General features: G+C 43.1%; 2 protein-coding genes across 5 annotated transcripts in view; one reads left to right on the top strand and one right to left on the bottom strand.

The window, feature by feature from the left end:
• Window positions 1-3,664: 3,664 nt before the first annotated feature.
• On the bottom strand, window positions 3,665-14,059 carry nampt2 (nicotinamide phosphoribosyltransferase 2). 3 transcript variants are annotated; one of them, XM_084705844.1, is made up of 11 exons: window positions 13,851-14,059; window positions 11,155-11,290; window positions 10,419-10,522; window positions 10,121-10,249; window positions 9,491-9,649; window positions 7,734-7,864; window positions 7,320-7,545; window positions 7,052-7,171; window positions 6,689-6,829; window positions 6,353-6,478; window positions 3,665-5,541 (listed from the first exon to the last, which is right to left on the bottom strand). In XM_084705844.1, the coding sequence occupies exons 1-11, from the start codon at window positions 13,896-13,898 to the stop codon at window positions 5,368-5,370; spliced, it is 1,494 nt and encodes a 497-aa protein (XP_084561970.1). In that variant the 5' UTR covers window positions 13,899-14,059; the 3' UTR covers window positions 3,665-5,367. The 3 variants fall into 3 exon arrangements, with proteins under 3 accessions (XP_084561970.1, XP_084561972.1, XP_084561971.1); XM_084705846.1 differs by lacking the exon at window positions 13,851-14,059 and having other exon boundaries at window positions 11,159-11,273; XM_084705845.1 differs by lacking the exons at window positions 11,155-11,290; window positions 13,851-14,059 and adding an exon at window positions 10,661-11,138.
• Window positions 14,060-19,380: 5,321 nt separating this feature from the next.
• cadpsa (Ca2+-dependent activator protein for secretion a) overlaps window positions 19,381-23,688 on the top strand; it is a 77,261-nt gene continuing 72,953 nt past the window's right edge. For both annotated transcript variants that reach the window (XM_084705296.1, XM_084705297.1), the window contains exon 1: window positions 19,381-20,228. In XM_084705296.1, the coding sequence (XP_084561422.1) occupies window positions 19,890-20,228 (339 nt within the window). In that variant the 5' untranslated portion in view covers window positions 19,381-19,889. The remainder of the gene's footprint in view (window positions 20,229-23,688) is intronic.

Genomic DNA, 23,688 nt, shown 5'->3' with positions numbered 1-23,688 from the left:
TAATATATCTATTTCTAAAATATCGTCATTTTACGTCTAAGCGTAAATGACAACCGATGACATTCAAGTCAAATAAAAATGGAAAACAGCTATTCCCATGACCCACACCTATATTCAGGGCTTTCTACAGATACAAATGCTTTTGAAAACAAAACATGTCAGTCCATTTGTGTCTCTGCTGGCCATAGCTTGTCCACCATTCCTCTTCGGTCAATAGACCGTCACCGAGGGCACCAGGAGAAGCTGACTCCATGACAACAGGCTCAGCCCATGCGTTGCTAGGCAACTAATCCAGTGGGCACAGAGTGGGTCTGTGTGTTGTGACAATGATGGCCAATTATCTGGCGCTTATCTCATAGCAGACGCTGTTTCCTGCGCACCATTCCACCAAGTGCATTATTTACTAACCAACATTGTGCTTTTCTCTTCCAAAGCAGTTGAGTGTTTGCGGATCTCAGCCAAGGAGCGACATGCATGCCCTCATAGTAGGAACGTGTGCATTGTAAAAGGGTAGAATTCACAGTGTGCCCGCCCAAACAGGAGGATCTGACATGCAACGTTAGTGTCAGTTTATTCATCCAAACCTTCAAGGAGTGCTTCACAATACGAGGACAGGAGCCGTGGTTCAGTTGTGTAAACGCTGCCTGTCTATTAGATTAGCTTTTTCGAGTCAATAATCTGTTGTGCAGTTTGGGTCAATTACCATGGAACCTCTCTGGTGTCCTTTGCGTGTGTGCATTTGTGTGTGTGTGTGTAGCTGTGTCCTCTCGAGCTTGTGATGATGGAAAAAAATAACTGAATATAATTTGCCATCCAGCCTTTCATCTGCACTAAGAATGACCCATGATGGAGAAATTGATTTGCACATGCATTTGCTGCCAGATGCAAAATGAGGCACCTGGTTGTACTGTCTCTTCTCTTATAGTTTGTGTCATATTATGTTCAACGCACACAATGTGGATATCAGATGGATTTGGGTCTTTTCACCCAACACATCGCAATACATCCATTATGTTGTCTACATAATGCAAGGAGAAAAAGCACTATCCATCTTGACTACAGTTACAAAAATAAGTTTGTGGTGCCAGTCTTCATTGAGACAGCCAATGAGAAGCAAGGCCCGTGGTGCGGGCGCTCTGCGTCAGTCATCAGATGGTAAAACAAGATTCTGAAGCTTCCATGTGACACCACAACAGATAACCTGGGAATAGACGAGAGAAACATCCAGGCTGAAATTAACGGCGGAAATTTCTCCTCAGCCCTCCTCCCCTATCTCTCCACGCTGTCTGCTTGCAGACGTACAATTTGCCAGAAATGTGACGAACGCCACAACCCTTTCTATTCAGATGGAGAAAAACAGGCGGGAGTTAATTAACTGACAACTCAAGCTTATGAGGGAGATGTGGATTGAATTGACACAATGCTCGAGGTACATGTTTCCCTGTTTCCCTCTTTCATTATGAGAATTTGAATTAAATTGAATGATGGAGATGGATAAAGTTAAGTGCAGTTAAGCACAACTTCCAATTACTCTCTACATATCACTGAATTATCATTCGGTTTTGAATGTAAATATTCAGAATGTTTGTGGTGATGGCAAAACCGTGGAAGATTGAGGAAATAATTTGAAGGGACTACCAGTAGGGGGCTCTAAATCCCTGCTCACCTACTGTACGCCTAGACTACTACAAACATGTTACACAATGACTTCATTAGTAAACAAAGTCCACTCAAAAGAGCTTCTCCAAAGCGATTTTTAAGCGGGGCCTCTTCTTTTGTACTACAGTTTGTCATACTGAATCATCATTGTCACGTGAATCTTCACATTGCATTCAGAAATGCAGCTGTTTTAAGGTGTCAAGATCACAAAGCTGGATTGTGAGATCAAACATTTCACATGCAGCATACATGTAACATCAGTTGGGGTGTTCATGTATGTAGTTTCAACTGAGGAGTAGAGGGCTGTGTTGTGGAGACACTTCTCACCACCATAGTGTCAGAACCAGCACAGTGTGTGTGTGTGTGTTTGTGTGTGTGTTTGTGTGTGTGTTTGTTGCTGCTCGGAAGTAACTTGGATTCATAGTAATGGCAGTGTGCTGGAAATGGGCCCCAGGGCATCAGGCATCTCTGTGAAAGACTCTGAGTCCCTGTAATCCTTACAAAACCACTAATGGACCTCCCCCTGACCCGTTCTACTCCAGCGAACTCATTCATACAGACACACACACAGCTATAAACTAAGGATCATACCAGTCTTTACTCAAGCGTGAAGCAATTATGTGTGACTTCACTCGTTCCAAAAGAGATGAGCAGTTGAATCAGAACTCATAACAGACTAATATCAAGTGTGCAATATTACTACAGTGTTTGTTTCCCCTAGGATTTGTTTCAGGTTGGCGGTGGACCAAAATGTTGGCCTCCCATTCATTTTCAATAGAAGTCAAGTGACAAGCACCGCAAGGCAGTGAGATACCTGGCAGCGCAAACAGATCTGTAGCCGAGCAAGAGAAGCGAACCCTATGCCTATATCCGTTTATTAGAGCATTTGTGGACGAGTAACGTCAGTATGTTGCATGTTGCCAGTCAAAACGAAACTAGCTAGCATGGCAAAGCTAACACAGCATATTAAAGGAAGTAAATGCTAGACTATTCCCAGTACCACACGGAGCCGCTCGCGAGGAGCGAATAGGCGAATTCACGCGAATTTTTCATTGAAAGCGGATCTAGTGTATGCTATCGACAGGCGACCAGGTGTATATAACAAGGGCAATGTTGCACAAACTTTACTGGCAAAATGGTGTAATTTCATTTTGGCATTACTTCAGTTAAATTATAAGTTAAAGTGGTCCATAGGGAGCCCTCCATAAACGAATCCTCATGATGTGTTGATGTCAGGGAGCAGTTGACTGTATGGCTGGAGGTACCGTGTGTTCTCTGCTCCACTTACTCAATCATACGAGTGCTTTGGTGTCTTGTTTGATCTTTGGCCTTAAAAATGCAAAAATATTGAATAGACTTGAATAGGAAAAGTTTGATATATCTATACCGGACAATGCTCGGTTCCAAACCGTGTCAGTCTAATGCGAACACCAGCTCCACTTGAAACTCTAAACAAAGGAATCAACCTGCCACAGACAATGCTTTAAAAAGTGTTCAGTTGTCCTTTATAAACTATTTAAGTCAAGTGCCTCTGTTTGGACTTTGGAGCACAGTCATGCTCTATTTCAGTCCAACCTTTAGGAGGCTGGTGTATGCATGGAGTGCTGCCCTTCAGGGAACCCCAACTCAAATGGAAGGCATGCTGCTCCTTCAACAGCCCTTTCAGAGAAGCGATGTCATAGCACTGACTCTTAATAGGACCACAACCAAGACTGGGACAAGTGATTGCACTCTGTAATGTCAACAACATGGCTCATGTAAGGCTGGAGCAGCCAATGCCATTCGATTGCATTACAAATTGGGGGCAATAATCTTGTTTGGAGTGCTTGTGAATTAAATATTTCTTTTGGCAGGCCTTCTCCTTTGAGGAATATCCCTGGGCTCCATTTGTTTTTGTTGTTATAACATGCCTGTGTACCAAGAATGGTCAAACTGAAATATCAAGTTAAAGACTGTTTGGAAAGAGGGAAACCATGTTAATTAAGGACTACAGTCATCAAACATCTGAAAAAAAAAAATGCTCAAGTATTTTTTATTTTTTTGTCATACAAAATATTACTTTTGCAAAACTTAAACGGAAAGACCACTCTGAATATTTGCCATTAGAAGATCAAGAGATTGAAAAAGTATTTACACAGTTGAATAATATATACTATTAGTCTCATTCTTTTATTAATGTACAATATTATTTATAGAAAAAGAAGAGGTAGGAGAAACATATTGTCCAATGTTCTTAACACATTAAAAACATCATCTGAATCAAATCATAAAAACTCGTCTTTTCGGCTAAAACGGCACTAAGGATGAGATCTAAATTAAAAACAAGATTTTATTCTGGGTCTATACCAGACAATATCAGTCATCAGACAAGGATACCAGTAATTATTAAAAAGGCAACACAAGTAAACAATCTTTACAGAAAGGTTTTCACTTCACACCAAAATGAATGGGGATCAAGGAAAACAATGGCCATATTTAACTAAGAAGTTTCTTGTATGGAAGAGATATTGTCAGCAGACCAAAGTGTCTTTGCCAATGTAGTTTGATCTGAATTAAAAGCAACATTGATTTCCACTGCCTTAATGCAGTGCAATCATTGCAAACATTTTTTTTTGTCAAAATCTAGTGTTCTATTTCCCAAGCCTGAAAAAGAGATTAATAACAACAAATTGTGATTTCTACATCTAATCATTCAGACCCTGACATATGTTCTTACAGGCAATCTCCTTTTCAAAATACAATAGGAGGCTTTTCTTTAATTTAAAATGGTTTTGACAGGAGAGGCAGAAAGTGCAGACCATTCAACCACGTTACAAACAATAGCTTTCATTATCCTACACACCTCCATCCCAAAACTCTCCTCCACCTCAGTTGCATCTGGTCCATCACTGTCATATGGTTCTGTTTGCTGATAACAGTCCAACAGAGCAGGAAAGCCGGAAGGTTTAATTTAATGAACAACTATCTTTACAAAATAGTGCAACTTTAATAGGCACCTGATTTAAAAAATATATTTGACAAATTTCTTATACAGATTTATCCTGGCAACACTCTTGTATCGCTCCTACTACTAAAATGACAGAGTGCATAACAGTGCAGCTATCCCCAAGTAAATACTGACCAGAGATCTCTCCAGAGATCTCAAGCTAAAAACATTTCTAAAATAAAACCCATCAGTCAGAGCTCTAAATTTTTTAAATCAAAAGCATAGAATCCTTCAGTGTGTAATCATCAGCACCTACAGTATAGCATACACAACACTCTGTGACTCCATCCACATTGCTTTGTTGTTTAGAGATATGATGTCATCACTGGTGTTGAGATTTGAGTCATGATAGTACACAGCCCATCATGCATATACAGTCTATAAGAAGTCCTACAAAGTGTGGCAGCATGACAGACTGTGAACCCAGTCGATTCAGTTATTGGTCCTCTGGGCAGGAGTATCGACAAGGAATCACAAGACCAGATCTGAATGCCTGTGTCTTTATGGGCCTTGTTGAGCTGGTGATACCCTTGTCCTGCGCTCCTTGTGGTGTATTGACATGTGGTGCACCCAGATTAGAAGTGCTATAAGGTCACAAGTGACTACATTCCTTTGGAAGTGCGCGCACGTGTGTGGTCGTGTGCGTGTGTAGTCGTGCTGGTGTGACGTCGTGTGTGGGTGTGGTCGTGTGTGTGGGTGGTGGGGGTGTTGTGTTTTACTAACTAGTGAACACCATTCATGATGAGTTTCTGGTGCACTTCTGGGGTCTTGGGCTGGTCCTGGTTGTGCTGGGCCGGGCTGATGTCCACTTCACACAGACGGGCGTTCTTACGGATCTCCTCCAGGGTGTACTCCTGCAGCAGGGTGCCGTTCTCAAACACCGTCACCAGCATGTCCTGACGGGGAGGGAGAGAAGGGAGGAAAGGTCAGAGGTTCACTTAAACGGATCAGGTGGCTGAGCGTTTATGGAATCGGGCTAGTAATCAGAAGGTTGCCGAGTCGATTCCCGCCCGTGCCAAATGACGTTGTGTCCTTGGGCAAGGCACTTCACCCTACTTGCCTCGGGGGAATGTCCCTGTACTTACTGTAAGTCGCTCTGGATAAGAGCCTCTGCTAAATGACTACATGTAAACACAGTGGGCACAGTTCCCAGGCAGCAGGTGCAGAAATTGTGTGTTGATTCATCACGAGAACTGGGCACTGTATGAAGTTGGAAATCGTGTACAGTGTTTTGCTCAGGACATAAGGACATACAGTGTTGTCTGTTGTTTGGACGAGTGGTTCATGTACGTGAGAAGTCAAATCAAATGTATTTGTATAGCCCTTTTTACACGCAAGCATGTCACAGAGGGCTTCACATACGCCCATAGAACTGCCCCTCAACCAACCTAAACCCTCAAGGAAGACAAGGAAAAACTCCCAACGGGAGAAAAAAAAAATGGAAGAAACCTTGGCAGGAGCAATTCAGAGAGGGATCCCCTCCTCCAGAGACGGTTGGTAAGAGAGAGGAGCTGAACACAAGCTAAACATATTCATACAGTGTCAATGGGTTTTGAAACGCCAAAATCCAATGTTCGGCTTTATAGACGTTGGATGGGACCAGAAGTGAATATATATATATATATATATATATATATATATATATATATATATATATATATATATATATATACACACACACACACACTGATGGAGCCTCAGCCTCACCTCCTCAGGCTTGCCCGCCCCTTTCTCCACCGTTTCTATCAAGCCGTCCGAGCCTCTCCTCAGCGACAGGCGACCTCTCTTTGACCCCTTGGAGGGATCAGTCACTGGCTGCTTGTACACATCCATCTAGACAAAACACACCGGCAACAAAGAAAGTTAGGTTTCAATACAAACATTCCCTTCCGTTCAAGCTATGAACCCAGTCAAACTGTCAATTAGCAACGTATCCCAATCGAGTCTCATTCCTTTGAGATGAAGCTGTGTCTACTGGCTGAATGCGTCACATAGCTCATCCTGGACTACAGTACAGAACACAGCTTGGCCCAGGGTACTCACCCCCTTGCCACTGACTTCCACATAGCTACATTTGAAGGCACAGTTGAGGGTGTCTCTGTTGACCTTCTGCAGAAGGGCGCTGCCGCAGCCAAAGAACACGTTCTCAGAACTCCAGCCTTCGTCGCTCAGCTTCTCGAGAATCTAAACAGATGACATGGGTTGGTGGACACCATGGCAGTCCAAAGGGGTTGCAAACTTTGAACAACTGTAGTGTCCCATTTTGCTTTCTAACACACGTAGAGTAAATACATGCACTGCCATTTGGAAATTGAAATATCCCTGTTACTTCAATCTCAGACATTCTGATAGTTCAAGAACAGACCAGTATGTGAGATTGGTGTGTGGAGTGTGTGATTTGCATACCTCCTCCACAGAGTTGAGATCAATGCCATCTCCCTGGATGATGCGCAGATATGATGGCAGCACCTTGAAGCCTACAGAGTTCAGAGAGCAACCGAAACACTCCTCCAAGATCTTTATCACCTGGGGGAAGAGGAAGGCACTCAGAAAAGGGGAAGTCTCAGAAATAAAAATAACAGACACAGACTAAGGATGTGACAACATTAGCAAGAGTGCGTCTCAAAAGTATTGCTAAATTAGGCTGCGTCAAACACTGGACCACGTTGTGTACCTCCAAGAGGGTCTCTGCGGGGTCTCCGGAGTCTGGACGGATGACCAAGCAGGAGTCCTCGCTTCTCTCCATCACACGCTCCTTCAGCTTGTCCCCCCAGATGTGCTTACAGGCCTTGAAGATGTCGTAGCTGTCGCTGACCACAGCCACTGGGCCGGTGGGGAACTGATCCAGCAGCCTCTCAAAGGCCTCCCTCTCTCTGTTCCTCCCCCAGGAGATGATGGTGCTGCAGAGAGTGAGTGAGAGGTAAGAGAGTGAGTGAGTGAGTGAAAGAGAATTTAAGTGATTGTGCTATACAGCAAGTTCTTGTGATTTTCCATGATTATCCACAGTCCTTTTGGGACACCACAAGACTGGACTATTTTTATTCGACATAAACTGTGTGTGTGTGTGTGTGCGCGCTCTGTGTCATACCTGTGCTCGGCAGCAGGTATGGAGAATCCTGCCATGGGGCAGTGGTAGTAGTGCTGAGTCATCAGCAGGCCTGCCACTGTGTCAGTGCTGCAGAAGTTCACCAGGTGGGCAGCCCCTCCCAACGCTGCAGACTGGGACACACACGGTTCCATGTTACAGCCATGATACTGGAGCACAGTCTTCCCAATGGGGTTCAATTCGATTAACAAAGAAAGCAAGTCATCTATATTCTAACCTATAGTCATTCTGTATTTAGCTAGAGCCCAGATAAAGATCTGTCTATGTGTCTGAATACTAATCAACTTTGTCCGTGGCCTAACCAGGCCCTCTGCACCAAATCAATATACTGATCTTTTCACTGCTTGGAGCTGGCAATGTAAACCTAATCACTGCCCACACCTCCCTCCCCATCCAACAGAGACACGCCTAAGAGCATAAAATTCACCATTACAGGTTTATTTTGCCCCCCCCAGGAAGGGAGGAGAGGGAGGAAAATTGCCCTCTCCTCCAGTGACATAGCATAGTGTCACCTGTCATTGCAGAGTGGAATGTCAGTGAGCTTCACTGTATAACAGATGGAACAGGCCTGGACAATCTCATCACAAGGAGCATGATACTGGGCTCTGTAAAGTTCAGCCTATTGCTTTCTGACTCACACATACAAACACAAATATGATATCTGTGGCTTTGTATCCCAATTCAACATGGAGAACCGTAGGCTTGCTTAACCAGCCAGAGTGGTTCGAGGGCTGAACCTGTTCATGGCACGAGTTCATTTGAGAAGCAGCCTCAACCTTACAAGCGACAGAACATGCCAACAAATCTCTAAAGCTTTACCCACAAAACAACAGATAGTGAACCAACCCTGAATCAAACAGATAAACTCCTGCAGAGGGTGGAGAGGGTGAGGCCACTCCTCAGCTTGTAAAACAGGGTGAAGCACAATACCTTCTTCATTTACAGTTAGTCATTTAGCAGACGCTCTTATCCAGAGCGACTTACAGTAAGTACAGGGACATTCCCGGGGCAAGTAGGGACACAACTTCCCTACACAGGACACAACGTCATTTGGCTCAGCCGGCAATCGAACTGGCGACCTTCAGATTACGAGCCAGATTCCCCACCGCTCAGCCACCTGACTTCTTCCTTGTCAGCCGTTTGAGAGAAAGCTGAGTTGCGCATGTGTGTGTTCTTCAAAGCCGGGGGGGGGGGGTTGGAAGGCTTGCTCTGGAGTGTCTGGGAAGCTATCGATTGCCCCAAACAGCAGCATCCTGATTTATTACTGCTCCCAAAGGGATACCAAGAGGTTGTCTCTTTCATTAAAAGCAGAAAGCGACACATGTAAAGACTGGCACACAATTGACTACATGCTCTAATGTCTCCTACTTCGGATATAACCTCAACCCACTACCATGAATACATACATGTATGTGCATACTATAATAAGTTTGATGTATTATTAACGATATGATGCATTATCTTTATTTTCCACAGCCACTGCAGTGGAACCACTAGCCGCTGAATGCTAGAGTATGTAAATAACCAAATAATAACATATTAACATATCAACAAAGATACGTTTATATACCAAAAATATGGAGTAATTCGCTTTTTGTACTGTGATATTGGCGTGTGTTCACGTAGAACATTCAACAGGTGCAATGCGGTTTCCCAGGGTACAGCCACTACAAACCAAGGCTGTGTACAATTGCCGCGAGCATGCCTGTACACTGATCTGGCTGTCAGAGATGCTTTACCTCTTGTGAGGAGACTCCTCTGTAGCCGAAGTCATGCAGCTTGTAGTCCAGGCCCTCTAGGCTGCCTGAGGTTGCCTTCAGCTGCTTGGCCAGGATCTTCTTAAACTCTCTGGAGATGGTTGCCACTGTGATAGGATACCACATCTGCACCAGCATGGTCTGATGAACGGAGGGGAGTGAATGGGGGAGAGAGTGAAAGGAAGGGGTTGAAAGGTGACTGAGAGTCCAATGACAGATTGGGCAAGTGGAGGGGGGGTGGGGGGCGGCGGCTGTGTGACATCAGACGAGGGCTGGTGGAGTGAGCTAGGGCTCAGAGCCCCCCCGCCCCTCCCCAGCCGCACACAGAACCCGCCAGAGGGGATGGACCTGGACCAGGATGGAATCATCCTCATTGACTTTATTAGGCTAGTAATGATACCTTTTGTTTCTCTCTGAAGCATGTCAGTTTCCATGGGGAACAGGGAGAGGCGTCACAGACAACACAGACCGGGGGAAAGTGACAAGGTCAGCTTCCTGACGTCATGTCGCAGGTGTTGTGCAACTGTGTTTCTGTGCTTTTTTGGGGGGAGGGACCAAAATACATTCAGAAATGAGTTAGCAAAATATACTGTAACAGGAAGATGGCATTACCTCTATGTAGTTGGTGAGCCAGAAGAAATCAGGGTCTGTGTTCTCCACTGTGAAGAGGACATTTCCTCTGGGGATGACCCTCCCCTCTGGAACAGCCTTGATCCGGATGGGCAGACGACCATCGTGCTTCTGAAAGGAGAGCATGCACATCAGTCTGTGGCAGGATGTGTGTGTGTGTGTGTGTGTGTGTGCGAATAGCTTGGTGTTCATAGGTTAGCACAAATACATAGCTGCATCCTGTTCCGAGGGACCAACATTAGTGTGAGTTGTTTTCCTTTCAGATGGGTGGTGTCCTCACCTCCAGCACTTTCCTCCAGCCCTCCTCGTCAAACACCGTCTGTCTGAAGTGCATCTGGTAGAACACTTTAGCCTCCTGGATCTTCTCCTCAGTGACCACCGGCCCTGAGGGAATGAGTCAGAGTCTAAGTCCAAGCCTTGGAGAAATTCTAATATTCAATATCATAACACCTTGCAACATATTTGAAATGTACATAATTCATTAGGGACTACGCTTATTAAATCGATTAATTTCCTTCTTACGGTGATTCATTCTGTATCGTAATTCAGTTCACCGAGAGACACCAGGAAATTATGCATGCTTCAGAAGAATCTTTAATGGAGTTTAGATCCCAATGGTACAGTCCAGTTTCACTTGTCACAGGGTTGGTCACACATTCCACATGCCCACAGACAGCTTTACACACATTAGTTTCTAATAACAGGGATTTACCTCATCATTGTCTCAGACGACAATACTGCTTCCCCATGACAGGGACAGAACAGTGTAAAGTATAAAACATACACACCAACAGCTGTACACCAAAAAACAACCTATCCTTTTATCTATGGAATACAATCACACAAAGAGGAATGGTATGTAATGAAAATTGTCACAAGGTAAAATAGCTGCAAAAGTATGGAACATAAGTATGCAGTGATATGCATATCTCCTGTAAGCTCATCGTTCCTTGGTCCCCCTTTATAACATGAAAAATACAGTGTGTTTGTCTCATTCAGGTACATAGTGGACTCACCTACAAGGTATTTCTTAAGAAGATACTGCAGTCCAAAAAATACTACTTCATTAAACTGGGCTCCATTCTTATGGCGGCATTCAAAGTAGGAGTATACCTGACTGATGTTGGGGGGGTACTGTTTGTAGTGTGTAATCTGTGAAAGAGAGATAGAAATGCAACATTTCAAAAGTACACCAACCCAGAATGTAATAAGCAGGCCTCATGACTCATCACTGTTGGTGAGTGTAAACAAGTCCATCGACGATGGGGTTAAGACCTCACATGAGGAAATGGATGAGAAAACACAAGTTATAAGTTAAGTTAAAGTGACCAGCAGCAGCAGCTTAGTGTACAATGTGAATCCACTGTGTACAGTAACATGATTCCTGCCTGCAAAACATGAGGTTTATAGGAAGGGGGAGGGGGGGGGGGGTGCAGGGCAAAACTTCAGCACAGACTTTCTTTGTGTTCCCACTAATTCAATAATTAAGTGCAACTTCCCTTCACTTCGTTTGGATTTGTACAGGTTGGCAAAAACAAGACGGCAAGCAGGAGAAATCAATGTCAGAAATGTGCATTCAACACAAAAACATCACTTTCTTTCCCCTCCTCCATCTCTCTTCCCTCCCTCAGGTCTCCTCTCTCTGGGATCATAAGGCTTCAGCTTGTGGTTTTTGCCATCGCATATCCCTTAAGTTCTAGATTTAGCTTTTCTAAGTGGTAGCACACCACACAAACACATGATGCATTGATTAGCCCTCTTGTTCATGTCAGGTTAATCAATTATGTGTTCCTGGTGCAAAAATGACCACTTCATGATAGCTGGTTGTACATCCATAATAATACAGACCTTTACTATCCCCTAAAGTTGTACTACGATATTTTTATCAACTTAAGATTGTGTGAACATCACAAGTTTTGAACTTCTAGTGACCATTTATGGCCGGTTAAATTGATAATATCCCATGTCAACAGGGGGTTTGATGCACACAACAACAGTGAGCAAGAACTCTAATTTCTGGGATCAAAATGTGCTCCTTGTACGTTTTGTGTTCAGAAATACAACATGGGAGCTGGGAACAACACAGACCTGGGATCCTTTGATATGTGTCAATGTTATCAGGGGAATAAAGCCCTGTAAAAATTAAAATAACTTGATTCACATTATCAATTCATTATCAAGGTAATTAGCATATAGCCTAAGATCAGGTACATTCACTTTTTAAATGTTTGCTTTATTTGTTCAATTTGTTGGAACAGGTCTAGCCAAGAGTGAAACTATACAGCCACTATCAGCACATCCAGCTTTCCACTCAGTGTCCAAACTATTATGATTATACAAGGTAATATCCATAAAGGACAGAACAATCAGCTAATCGTATTCACCTAGCAGACCGAGTGATGTGATTCCTGGACTGTCAGTGGAAACATTAGCAGTTTACATTAGGCTACAGGAAGGTCATTTGAGATACCAGTCATAGCAGGCCTGTACTCTACTATAGAATAGAGTTTCTATTTAGAGTGTAACACAAAGTGAGACATTTTAACAGAATTTGAAGGCCGAGAAACAATTTATATAGTGTAACCAATGATTATAACTTTTCAACAATTTCAGTTGTGTATATTGCCAGTATCCTGTTTGTTTTTGTATGTCCTTCGTCCTGTGTCAAGTCCATCTGAGCAACATTTAGTCATGCTCAAAAAAGAGTAGACCTTGGTACAGAGATACGTACTATTGCAATATACTGGGGTGGAGCCTGTGTCAACCTGGTAAGCGTTTCAAGGGAAATGAAACAGAAAATAAGTTTCTGCAGCTGATGTTGCCACCACCCTGTTATTATCTTATTGTGAAACTGGCATTGCAAAAGGATAATGTCTAATCTTCAAATATGACATAACAGCAAAATTCTATTTAACTCAGAGTAAAGGACAAATGAATCCGCGTCACCTCTTGTGGTATCAGCACTTTGACACATGGTCTCACCAGAATAGAAACTGATACACTTCAGAGACAATGTGGCTGCGAAGACAGACACATTCAAGGAATGATCTTCACTCAAACCCGCATCATACATCCATACTTTTAGCCACTGAGACACAATCTCGTCTGACATCTGACAGTGACATCTGACATTTAAGCGGGGCGCATGGTAGCCTGCGGTGCAGAAATGACTGTCCAATGGCTTAGCAATAGTTGCCTTTCTAATACTCATATACTGTAACACTCGAACATTTCTTAACAATGTATCTCCGACTTTTAACGTCACTGTCTTTTCTTCAATGTTTTCTCTTTATTTCTTAAAAAAAGTGGGTAGCCCTTGTGCGACTGGATAACCGATAGTAAACAGCATGACTGGATTGAGGTATTACACATGATAGGGGAGCTCTGTACCGACAGCAGTGTTACATTTTAGGTTCTAATGGGTCCAATCACGTCTCCTAGCAGTAGCCCTGGCCAAGGATAGTGAAGCACCTCCCCCTCAGTGAACGCTACATTGTATCAACTGACAGTCAATATAAAGCCACAAACGATTCTTATTTACATTCTTTCGTTGGGCAAAGGCTAAAGCAAAACAAAAAAACACAAATGAAACTGAGATTTTACATGTCGCCCAACTTATAGCCTACCAGTACGATTCTCGTTTTTCACGGCATGAACAATGGTAAACAACAGCAAGCTAGAGGTGAAAGAGACGGCCACGATCTCCACTCACCTTATAAGAATCTGTCGCCAGCAAGAAATTAAAGTCCGGTGCTGCCATTATCGAATGAATGATTTGGTGAGTTGGGTCTTCGGTATATATAGCAGATCCACGTAATTAGTCCGGCCCTTGGGGCGGAGATGGGACGTTTAATATCTGAGATTTCAATAGGCTAGTTGGTTACTTTACGTGAATTGAGATAGCCGCCAAACTGCAATATCCCTCGGGTAGGCTTTATTTTACGCTCGGGGTTGAAAGGGGGCGGGTTGAAAAAACACGTAGGTCACGTAGTGACGGTACCGCCTCTTTGCTCTGACGCAGACAAGAGCAGATCATCCGTTTCTTTTCTGACCGAGCAGGTTATAATAGTAGGCCTTTGGACGGTTAGGTTTCAGTTTCTTCTGAACAGATGCCTAAAGTGAAATAGAGTCACATGACCCAAAGGTTCATAACAAACCATCGTTGTGTTTACCCAATTTTACCCAATACAAAAACAAATACAAATAATTGTATTTTAACCGTCGCAATGTCGGTTAAAAGAAAATGCTTCACTTTGTTTTTGTATGCGGTAAAGTTGTCGCAATATGACGGTGGGTCACAATGACTGATGGGTCAGAATTACCCGAAGATAACAGGGTTAAGCTATGAGTCATTCATTAATTCATCAGAATAATAAGTAAGCCTCGGCCAAAATGTAGGGTACAAATGCACTCATTGTAGTAGGCCTATACCGGATTCCTCAGCTTCTTTCAACTTCACAAGGTTATTATAATTTCTTTACACAATTTATTACAACAGTGATGGACAAATGCTTGTCCTATTGTCCGGGACAAGTAAAAAGAAATGTAGGACAAGTGAAGACTGAACTTGCCCAAACGGACAACTAAAAATGTCTTAGTATCAGTGCAAGCAAAAACAACATTTTTTGCAGACATAAGTATGCGTTTCTAAATGAACCCGGGCTAGTGTGGACGGGGCCCTAGTGTGCGATGCCCATTGCCGTTGGCAGACGCCTCGAGCTTGCCACGGCAACCAGCTGTTTCAACTTCACACAATGCCCGGTTGCAGACATAATCAAGCCGCAGACACAGAGGTTATAGAGAACCCTGCATGCCTAGTTAGATTTCTTTGTTGAGGCAAGCAAAGTTGATAAAACGTTTTGTAAAGCCTAACAGGCCTATGTTACGTAATGTTCTGATTCAATAATCAGACTTTGACAATTAATTGTCTAGGACTATTGGCTAACCCTTTATTTTGGTTCTCCTGCTTCGTCTACTAGGCTAACTTCACTACCCCTCCTACCAGAATGTACTCCTACGCTTATAAACTATAGCAACACCAACAGGTCTATGATATATAGTTTTATACCATGGTCTGGGTGAATACTCGATTCTGATTGGCTGCAGGGGTGTCCATTATCGGGTGATAACGGGAACCTACTGCGTCATTGCAGAAAAACTGTCTTTTCACCGTTCTAAATTATTCCGCTGGCTACACAGGAGCCTGTACAAAGTAGGCCTATCTGAAATAAGTAACCATAACAACAGTGACGGAGTCAAAGCCTCCATTTACAATTTTGAAAGACTTTAACAAGCTACTGTAAATTGTATTTACAACAATGAGAGACTTCAATATTTATTTTAACCTAAAAAAATATTTTCTGAATGTAGCGTGTCAGTGTCACGTAACCGCTCATCTCATGTCATTCGCTGTTCACCTCGCTAGTCAATCTACTTCAAACAGGCTGCGGACAACGAAACATTAACAGCCAGCAACTCTACACATGGCCGATTATTTTCTTCTTAAAAATCTTGATTTTATTTGGGGACAATGACATGGCTCGATAGCTGGCTAGTCTTGTTGTTAAACATACTGTCAAATTATAATCACTGTTTGGAGAACATTTCAACTTTGATGCGGTCATCTCACAATCATTTGCTATTCAACTCGCTCCATAGGCTGTGGCCATCAGTAGCCTGGCTACTAGTTGGCTATATGGCCGATATTGTTCGTGAAAATCTTGATATTGATTTTGGGACAGTGACATGGCTGGTTAGCTAGCCAATCTAATTGTCAAACATACTGTAAAATTACATTTACTGTTTGTCAACCGTAGCCTACACAATGTTATTGCCTCTGAATCTTGCTAGCATAACGTTAGCTTTCGGGCTAATAGCTCAGCCAAGGGAAAGCCAGTGTTGGTGAGCTGAGCGGACTATAAAATATCGGAGTTGGCTAACGTTAAAAAACGTTACATTTATTTTGCAAAACGCCTGAAAACATAATGTTTGTTAAAAAAAAATCGTTGGCACGTGACCATGGTATAAGAGCAGGGGCGCAGATGGAATTTTTGAACTGGGGGGGACCAAGCTGTCAGCAAATGATTCATCAACTCCATTTGTTATTTTGTGTAATATATATGTACATATATGCAATGTTTATTGAAGCTTTAGTATATATAGATCTACTGAAGTGCAATATTGAGGTAACAAATGTGAGAACGATACTGCAATCCCCCGACCCTGTAGGTGGGTCCGGGGGCATGCTCCCGGATTAAACGCTAGCCTGACGTTGTCATACTCATAATTCTAGTCAGAATATGAGTCTGAAAACTCTCCGTTGGGCTTTGAGTACGGAGCGTGTTTCAACCGAACTCGTAAAACAAATGCATCTACGCTCAATTGGATAGGCATACAACCAATCAGAGCAACGTATTATGTTGTTTGTTGAAAACGAATTCAACCCAAGGGCTCTTTCGTGACTTTGTTGATTACTACTGTTGATCATTTGTCCATCATCGTATAAAGCCCGCCCTGGCAATTTCATTGGTCCGTCCCGATTCTGGGTTTTCTGTAGTTTGTCCCCAATACAAGACCCTCCAGACCCAACTTCCCGAACAATTTTTTTTGTGGGCGGGAGAAGTTGGGCTGGCAGCCAGGCTGGTTAAACGCATGAATTTAGTGCACTTTGAGAGCAAAGTTAAGAGGCTAGATCAATGTAGAATCTGTGCTCTTCTAAACAATATCATGTTATTTTAACCGGCCCCTGATTGGCTGTGAGGTTTTTAGGTGAGGAGTTTGCATACATGCAACATATTATTGATATATAGTATAGAAATAGTCCATATTTCATTTCAATTTCGCAAAACAAAGAAGACATTCTCAATTTAAAAATGAAATATAACGTAACACATTTGAACAAGACCAGCAATATTTACCTTCATAAATTCTTCTTCACGTCCCCTGCCTCGGTAGAGCTAGTCACCTGGCTAGAACTAGCTGTTGCTAGTGCCATATTTTCTGATTCTAAATCTGCATCTAGTACGTCCCGTAGTAGCCTATAATTTAATTTAACGTCTTTAATGGTAAGAGACCGCGGCGCACAGGGATAATGAGCGTTGTTTAAGATCAAAATTACAATGCAACATATGGCAGACACCTTAGATATGAGAGACCCCCTCAGATTTTTGACTTTGTTGCTTTCATGGGAGCCAGTCCTCACTCTATGGGAGCTTGGCTCCCTCTGGCTACCACGTAATTTGAGCAATAAATGAAAAGGAGCGAGCCAAACATTACAATTTTAAGCAGCCAAAAGAAGGGGCCTACTAACGTCATCTCCATGACTACCAGGAAGACGTCAAGCCTAAAAGCACAAACGCCGGCTCCAAAAATACGTTAAAATAATCATAATACACTTTTTCTTTTCAAGTGTTGTAGTACTTTTGTGTGGCCAACATTACACACGCTAACATCGCCTAATCAGCTGTGCAGTTATAACTGATGCTTGTCGCCTTACGTAGGGAGAGTGGTGGGGACTGACCGGGGTTGCTAGGAATCTGGGGGGGACATGTCCCCCCCGTCCCCAGTGCCATCTGCGCGCATGTATAAGCGGGATAATGCCCTTCGGGAGGTATCCAATATCACCTGATAATGGACTCCGCGGAAGCGTCGGACGGTTCACGCCTCTGCATCGTCGATTATCAGGTGATATTGGACACCTAGTCGGGCATTATCCCTTACATACCCGAGCTATAGACATATCATTACAGCTATCTGTTACTTAGGCTACCCAAACAGTGAACACTGAACTTCAAGAATACATCCGCATACAACGTCTCCCGCTCCGGGACCAACTTCCTAGCTTACTTGTTACACTGAGTCAAGTGACTTCTAGAACCAATCACAACAGTTAACTCTTAACATGAGAAACCCAGTATATTACACCTACATTTCCATAGATATATATCTACATTTATATTTAGTCATTTAGCAGACGCTCTTATCCAGAGCGACTTACAATAAGTACAGGGACATTCCCCCCGAGGCAAGTAGGGTGAAGTGCCTTGCCCAAGGACACAACGTCATTTGGCACGGCAGGGAATCGATCCGGCAACCTTCTTATTACTAGCCCGACTCCCTCACCGCTCAGCCATCTGACTCCCTATGTATCTATGTACATTTCAACAAACTCCATAAGTAAGGAGTCACTGAGTTACGGAGTCTATGAGGATTCCAACTCTTGTCCATTGACACTGACTATTTGAAATTGTGTGTGTTAAGTAGCACATTTGATTAGACAAGTGGCATTCCATGAGTGCTGAGTAGGCGGTATAGCTAACACTAGCACTGGTACTTGTTTCACAACTACTAGTACAATAACGACCGCTAGGCTACCTCAAGTCACAATGTAACAAACTTCTCAAACTAAGTTTAATATGAACAATAAGTGGAAAATTACACATAGGAAATAAATGATATAAAGTAGCTGGCCTGCGGTAATGTGCAGTTAGACCTATAATGTCACTTGTCACTTCACAGTCAGGGAAAATAATTGTGTTGATTGGCTGCCAACAGTTCAGCGGAGTTGCAGAACTTTATTTTGGCGGAGCCAAAACAATAGTTAATCAAAAATTAATCAAAAATGCATAATCTGTTGTCGCTTTGTTAACTAGTGGCAAGGCTACTGAACTGTTTTTGTTGTTGTTTTTTACAGCCTACCAAACTGTTGTATAAAAGCGATAGGGCTATCACACTGGATGTCGATCGTTATTGATGAATACCAGCACCTGTGACAATACTCGGCCTGCAGCCTCATGCTTATGACCGAGCTGAGCTGATATTCAGCAATAACGCACGTGAAATTCAACCAAAAGATGGCCGGTTATTATAGGCTACTGCCGAGGAGCTTTCCCCGAAAAAAAGTGCTTCTTATTCAAAATACTACCTACCCTGCCTTTAAGGAAACAGCCGAACCTTTGGGTAACCTACCCACAATAGCATAGCCAATATAGCCTATGCTATCATGACACAAAAATTGAAATCACTGGAGTAGGTCTAGCGATTTTCATTTTATTCTTTAATAATAGTGACAATGGTAGTCTGAATATTTAAATGAAAATTGCCAAAATGAAGAGCCTTTAATTTTGTTGAGATGGAATGGCTTGGACCTATAGTAGAGGATGCGTCTGCCCATTATCAGTTGGATGAATTGTATCGGTTGTCGCGACAACCGCGTCTATTGCGCCCCCACCCCCAGCTATAATTTGCCTTCCGTTTCAAAACCATGGTCAGTTCCCGGTGCCTACCTTCTTGAAGCGGAGCGTCGACCACCAGGAAGTGACCATCGTCAGTTTTCTATTGATAAATTGCACAAGGAATAAGTTAAAGTCGATTGATGTTGCTCCATCCCAAAGCGTTTCATTTTTTTCATCCGAAGACCTCTCCCCTCCCATAAGCTGATCCGACTGTGGAGTGAGTTAAACCGCTGGAAGCACGTAGCCTAAGCAACACAAATAAAATTCGTTTCGCCTGTGAAGATGCGCTATCTTTGCCTACGGTGACAGACCATCTAAAAAATTGCGCTTTCACCAATCCACTTAATTAGAGATTTGCCTGGTTTCAAAAGGTTTTTCTACTTTTCTTTTATCTGGCGTTGCCAACGCAACACATTCAACCAGTCCCCGAGCATTGTCGGCGTTGGAAAGCTTAAGAGGCATTGAGATTCATAGTTTTTTTTCGCCAGTTGATAACCTAGTGTCCATCCAGCAACAACATGTTGGACCCGTCTTCCAGCGAAGAGGAAGCTGATGAGATTGTGGAAACAGAGCGCAAAGAGGTGATGGCACCAAATGCCGGGGGTGCTCGTGTGTCACCCAGCCGGACCACCGAAAGCTCAGGTGGACTCCAACCCGCAAGCCGTGGGGCCAGCGCCCGTCCATCCAGTCCTAGTCCCTCGGTAGCAAGCGACAAGGAAAAAGAGGACCTGGAGAAGATGCAGAGAGAGGAGGGGGAGAGGAAGAAGAGGCTCCAGCTCTATGTCTTTGTGATGCGCTGCATTGCCTATCCTTTCAATGCAAAGCAACCAACCGACATGGCCAGAAGGCAGCAGAAGGTGAGATAAATTATAATGAAATGATGTGTGGGATTCTCAAGTCTATAGAAATGATAATGTAATTTATGGAACATCATGGTCTTTTGCTCCTATAGAGTGGTTCTAAGTGACACAAAACTTCTCAATTTCATTACACTTAGATTGCTCGAACTTATGTAAATTGCAGATTTTTCATTGTTAAAGGGAACCACCCCACTATTGTGAGCAAGAAGTCTATTCTCCATGGAGTTCAGTGTACTCTCATCCAGTGGGAATAAACAAGCTGTGAGCTGAGGAAAAAAAATAATCCTGGGCAGATTTAACAGTGTTAAATACTACATCAGCGATCTGGAGTCAACATATAGCTCTCTTTGAGCTATTATTCTTACAGAAATAGTTAAATTAAAACATAACAGGATCTTGTTGAATATATATTTTGCTCTGAAAAATTCTACAAATGATCAATAATACACAACGCCACTGTGACTGTGGAGGTATTATTAGTTTTTCTACTTTATAGTGGCCTGTGCTGCTGTGTCAAATGCAGCTTGGCTCGAGGGCACAGTCCACAGTCCCTGTGGTTCTTCAATAGACAGTGCATTGAATATTGCACCCAGTACTTTTATCCTGACTGAATCCACTAAGAAGCTGTAGATAATGTGTTCCCTTATACTCCCTGCGCTGCGACCCTGTTATAGTGGCCCATCTATTGTAGCAACAGTTGCATTAGTACATAGTCCCTCCAGGCAGACAAGCATGACTCGGTCACTGCTTAAATAAATCTAATATCAACTCGAGATCAATTGATATTGTCTAAGACAGCAGCTTGTTTGGCTGGTTCAGAATGAATGATTATATCAGCTGTTTGATAACAGCCACCCAGACAATCTAGCATAACTATGTATTAGAGAAATGAGACTGGTGATGAGGTGCCATGTCAGCTCAAGATATGTGTGAATAACAATACGGCCATCTCCCAGAGAAACCCCCTTCATGCTAGTTAACTAAACGCATTTGCATGCAGATTCATCTCTTTTAGCCTGAATTAAGTCTTCACAAAGAATCAAAATGTAAATAATGACAAGCACTTCATTTGTGGTAATGAGGTTAGCTCCATTTGATATCAACCATTTGTGTGCATTCTGGGCCCTTATCATGCATGCACATTTCTTCTCCCAGTCCATGATCAGACCTCTGATCAGGACAACCATGGAGGTATGGATAACTAGTAAAAGCTAGGCTCAGAGAGGGTTGTATATGGAAGCACTCCTGACTTTAGTCTTTCACCTCTGAACATCAGTTGATCATTTGATTCCATAAAATGATTGTTGTGGTGGGTTGACATGCATGTTTGCCAGATGTTGCACATGACATAGCAAAATTCTATGATAGTCTTAACAGGTCGATCACTTTATTTAAGGTTGTAAATACTATAAATGCTATGGAAATCTCTATACACTCTATAGTCCACCAAGCCTCAGACTGACCTTATGACCCCAGGGTCTGACCTATGGCACAAATTGTCCTCACATCTTACACCATACTAGAGAGCTCTAACCATAGGTCTCTATAAAATATGTATTCCCCTCTCACTCCTGGTTCGTGTAGATGTACATACGCTATCATTTAGTCTTTCCCCATGGGACCACTGTTCTGGAGAAGGTTGTTGTATTTCCCTTCTGGGACATTACTACAACTACAGCTTATGTTGTCATTGCGCCGAGAGGGTTACATCAGACAGCACAAGTGTGATTTTTCTGTCAAGCCATTGGCAGAACAATCCTGGAGAAGGGATGTAGCATCTAAAACTAAGAGCTTCTCTTCTTAGTCCTGCTGTTAGATTCCACTTAGAGATAGTCTCAGGATACTTAGATCCTCATACAACTCACTAACACTGCTGATAATGCCTGGAGTTTGATGTGTCAGTCTATGTTTATGTCACACATTCACACACACTCAAGGGGGGGTTATTCCACTCAGACAGTGGGTTTATATTATTTAGAGTGTAAAAAGTGAGGACTGAACCTCACGTAAACCTCTCTTTTATTACCATTGAATCCAGGATGTGGTTGTGTGTTTTGTTCTTTCTCACGTTGATCTCTCTCTCTCTCTCTCTCTCTCTCTCTCTCTCTCTCTCTCTCTCTCTCTCTCTCTCTCTCTCTCTCTCTCTCTCTCTCTATCTCTCTCTCTCTATCTCTCTGTCTCTCTCTCTCTCTCTCTCTCTCTCTCTCTCTCTCTCTCTCTCTCTCTCTCTCTCTCTCGCCCTCTCTCTCCCCCTCTCTCTTTCTCTCTCTCTCTCTCTCTCTCTCTCTCTCTCTCTCTCTCTCTCTCTCTCTCTCGCTCTGCACATCTTGGATTTCAAGGGTTTATACAGTAACATTCAGTAAACTGTTCCTCCAAGCCATATCTGATCACTCTGATAATGAGTCATTAAGTCATCTACTCTGAATGTGTTTTCTTCACAATTGTCATTGTGACACAGATTTTCACTTCATGATCTCTGACCGAGGAGAAACTGGTCTGAGACGGTGAGACAGGTTGTGATCCCTGAATTCCCTTTTGGCATCAAAAAAGAAAGTGCATAATCCGCCCTAAATGTTTCATGGGCGTCGTTGGATTAGCTCCACACGTTTGTCTTTTGATAATCATACGTTTTCTAATCAAGCACAAGCTCTTGATTTAATTTGCTAGCCAGCTCTGTTGTATTGACTACTACAGTACTTGAGAGGCTGTGTGCCATTCAAGTGACTCCTTCACAGGTATATGCTGACCCTATTTCACTCCATCTCCATCTCTCTTTTGTCTTTGATGTATTCTCCTCGGCTTTAAGCAGGCCTGGGGGGATTACCATAGTCAGGTGAGGTGCTACAGTAGATAAACACAATCAGGCCATCTGCTGGGCTTTTTCTTCCACAATGGGCTCTGATGAATCCAGTCCAACCCCTCTCAACCGCCCGTCTCCTCTCTCCTCCTCTCTCCGTTCTGCTGCCACTTCTCTCTGCTCTTCTTCTCAACCGTGTTTATATTTTTGTCCACTGGTCTCCTCTACCGCTCTCTCAGAATCATCATTTGATTATGGCTTATCACACGTGATTTTATTATCTACAAGCAAACTGATTTTTTTTACTGACGCTAATAGGCTGCACACAGGATGCTTCGTGAAGGAAGGCCTGTGACAGTGTTGGCCCCTCTTCATTCACTGTTTAGAATCTGGGCCTGTGAAGGCAGGTAACAAGACAGAGTTCCAACCTCCCTTCCTCTCTTGTTAATGATGGTGGGATACGTCTGCCAGCTGTTGGTCCAGACCGGCGTGGATGAGAGACAAACAAGGTTGTTAATCGTCAGAAGGGAGTTCTGTTATCTGTCTGCGATCCAGAGCCTGAGCAATAAACCTGCTGGAGAGAGACTCCTTTTCTCTCAGCTCAAGCACCTCCACAGCCGGCTCATAAAGGGATGCAAATAATGCTGCAGTCCTACAAAC

The sequence above is a fragment of the Hypomesus nipponensis genome, chromosome 9 (assembly GCF_054491055.1).
Source record: "Hypomesus nipponensis isolate SF chromosome 9, ASM5449105v1, whole genome shotgun sequence".
In the NCBI taxonomy this organism is placed as follows: Eukaryota; Metazoa; Chordata; class Actinopteri; order Osmeriformes; family Osmeridae; genus Hypomesus; species Hypomesus nipponensis.
Note: the sequence above shows the minus strand (reverse complement) of the source record. Positions and strands in the feature narration are given on the sequence as shown.

Excerpts from the sequence above, each read along its gene's own strand:
- nampt2 (XM_084705844.1), bottom strand. The coding sequence starts at position 13,898 with ATGGCAGCACCGGACTTTAATTTCTTGCTGGCGACAGATTCTTATAAG. Across the intron at positions 9,650-10,120 it reads GGCTCACCAACTACATAGAG|ACCATGCTGGTGCAGATGTG; the intron begins GTAATGCCATCT and ends TCCGTTCATCAG. Across the intron at positions 7,546-7,733 it reads ATACCTGCTGCCGAGCACAG|CACCATCATCTCCTGGGGGA; the intron begins GTATGACACAGA and ends CACTCTCTGCAG.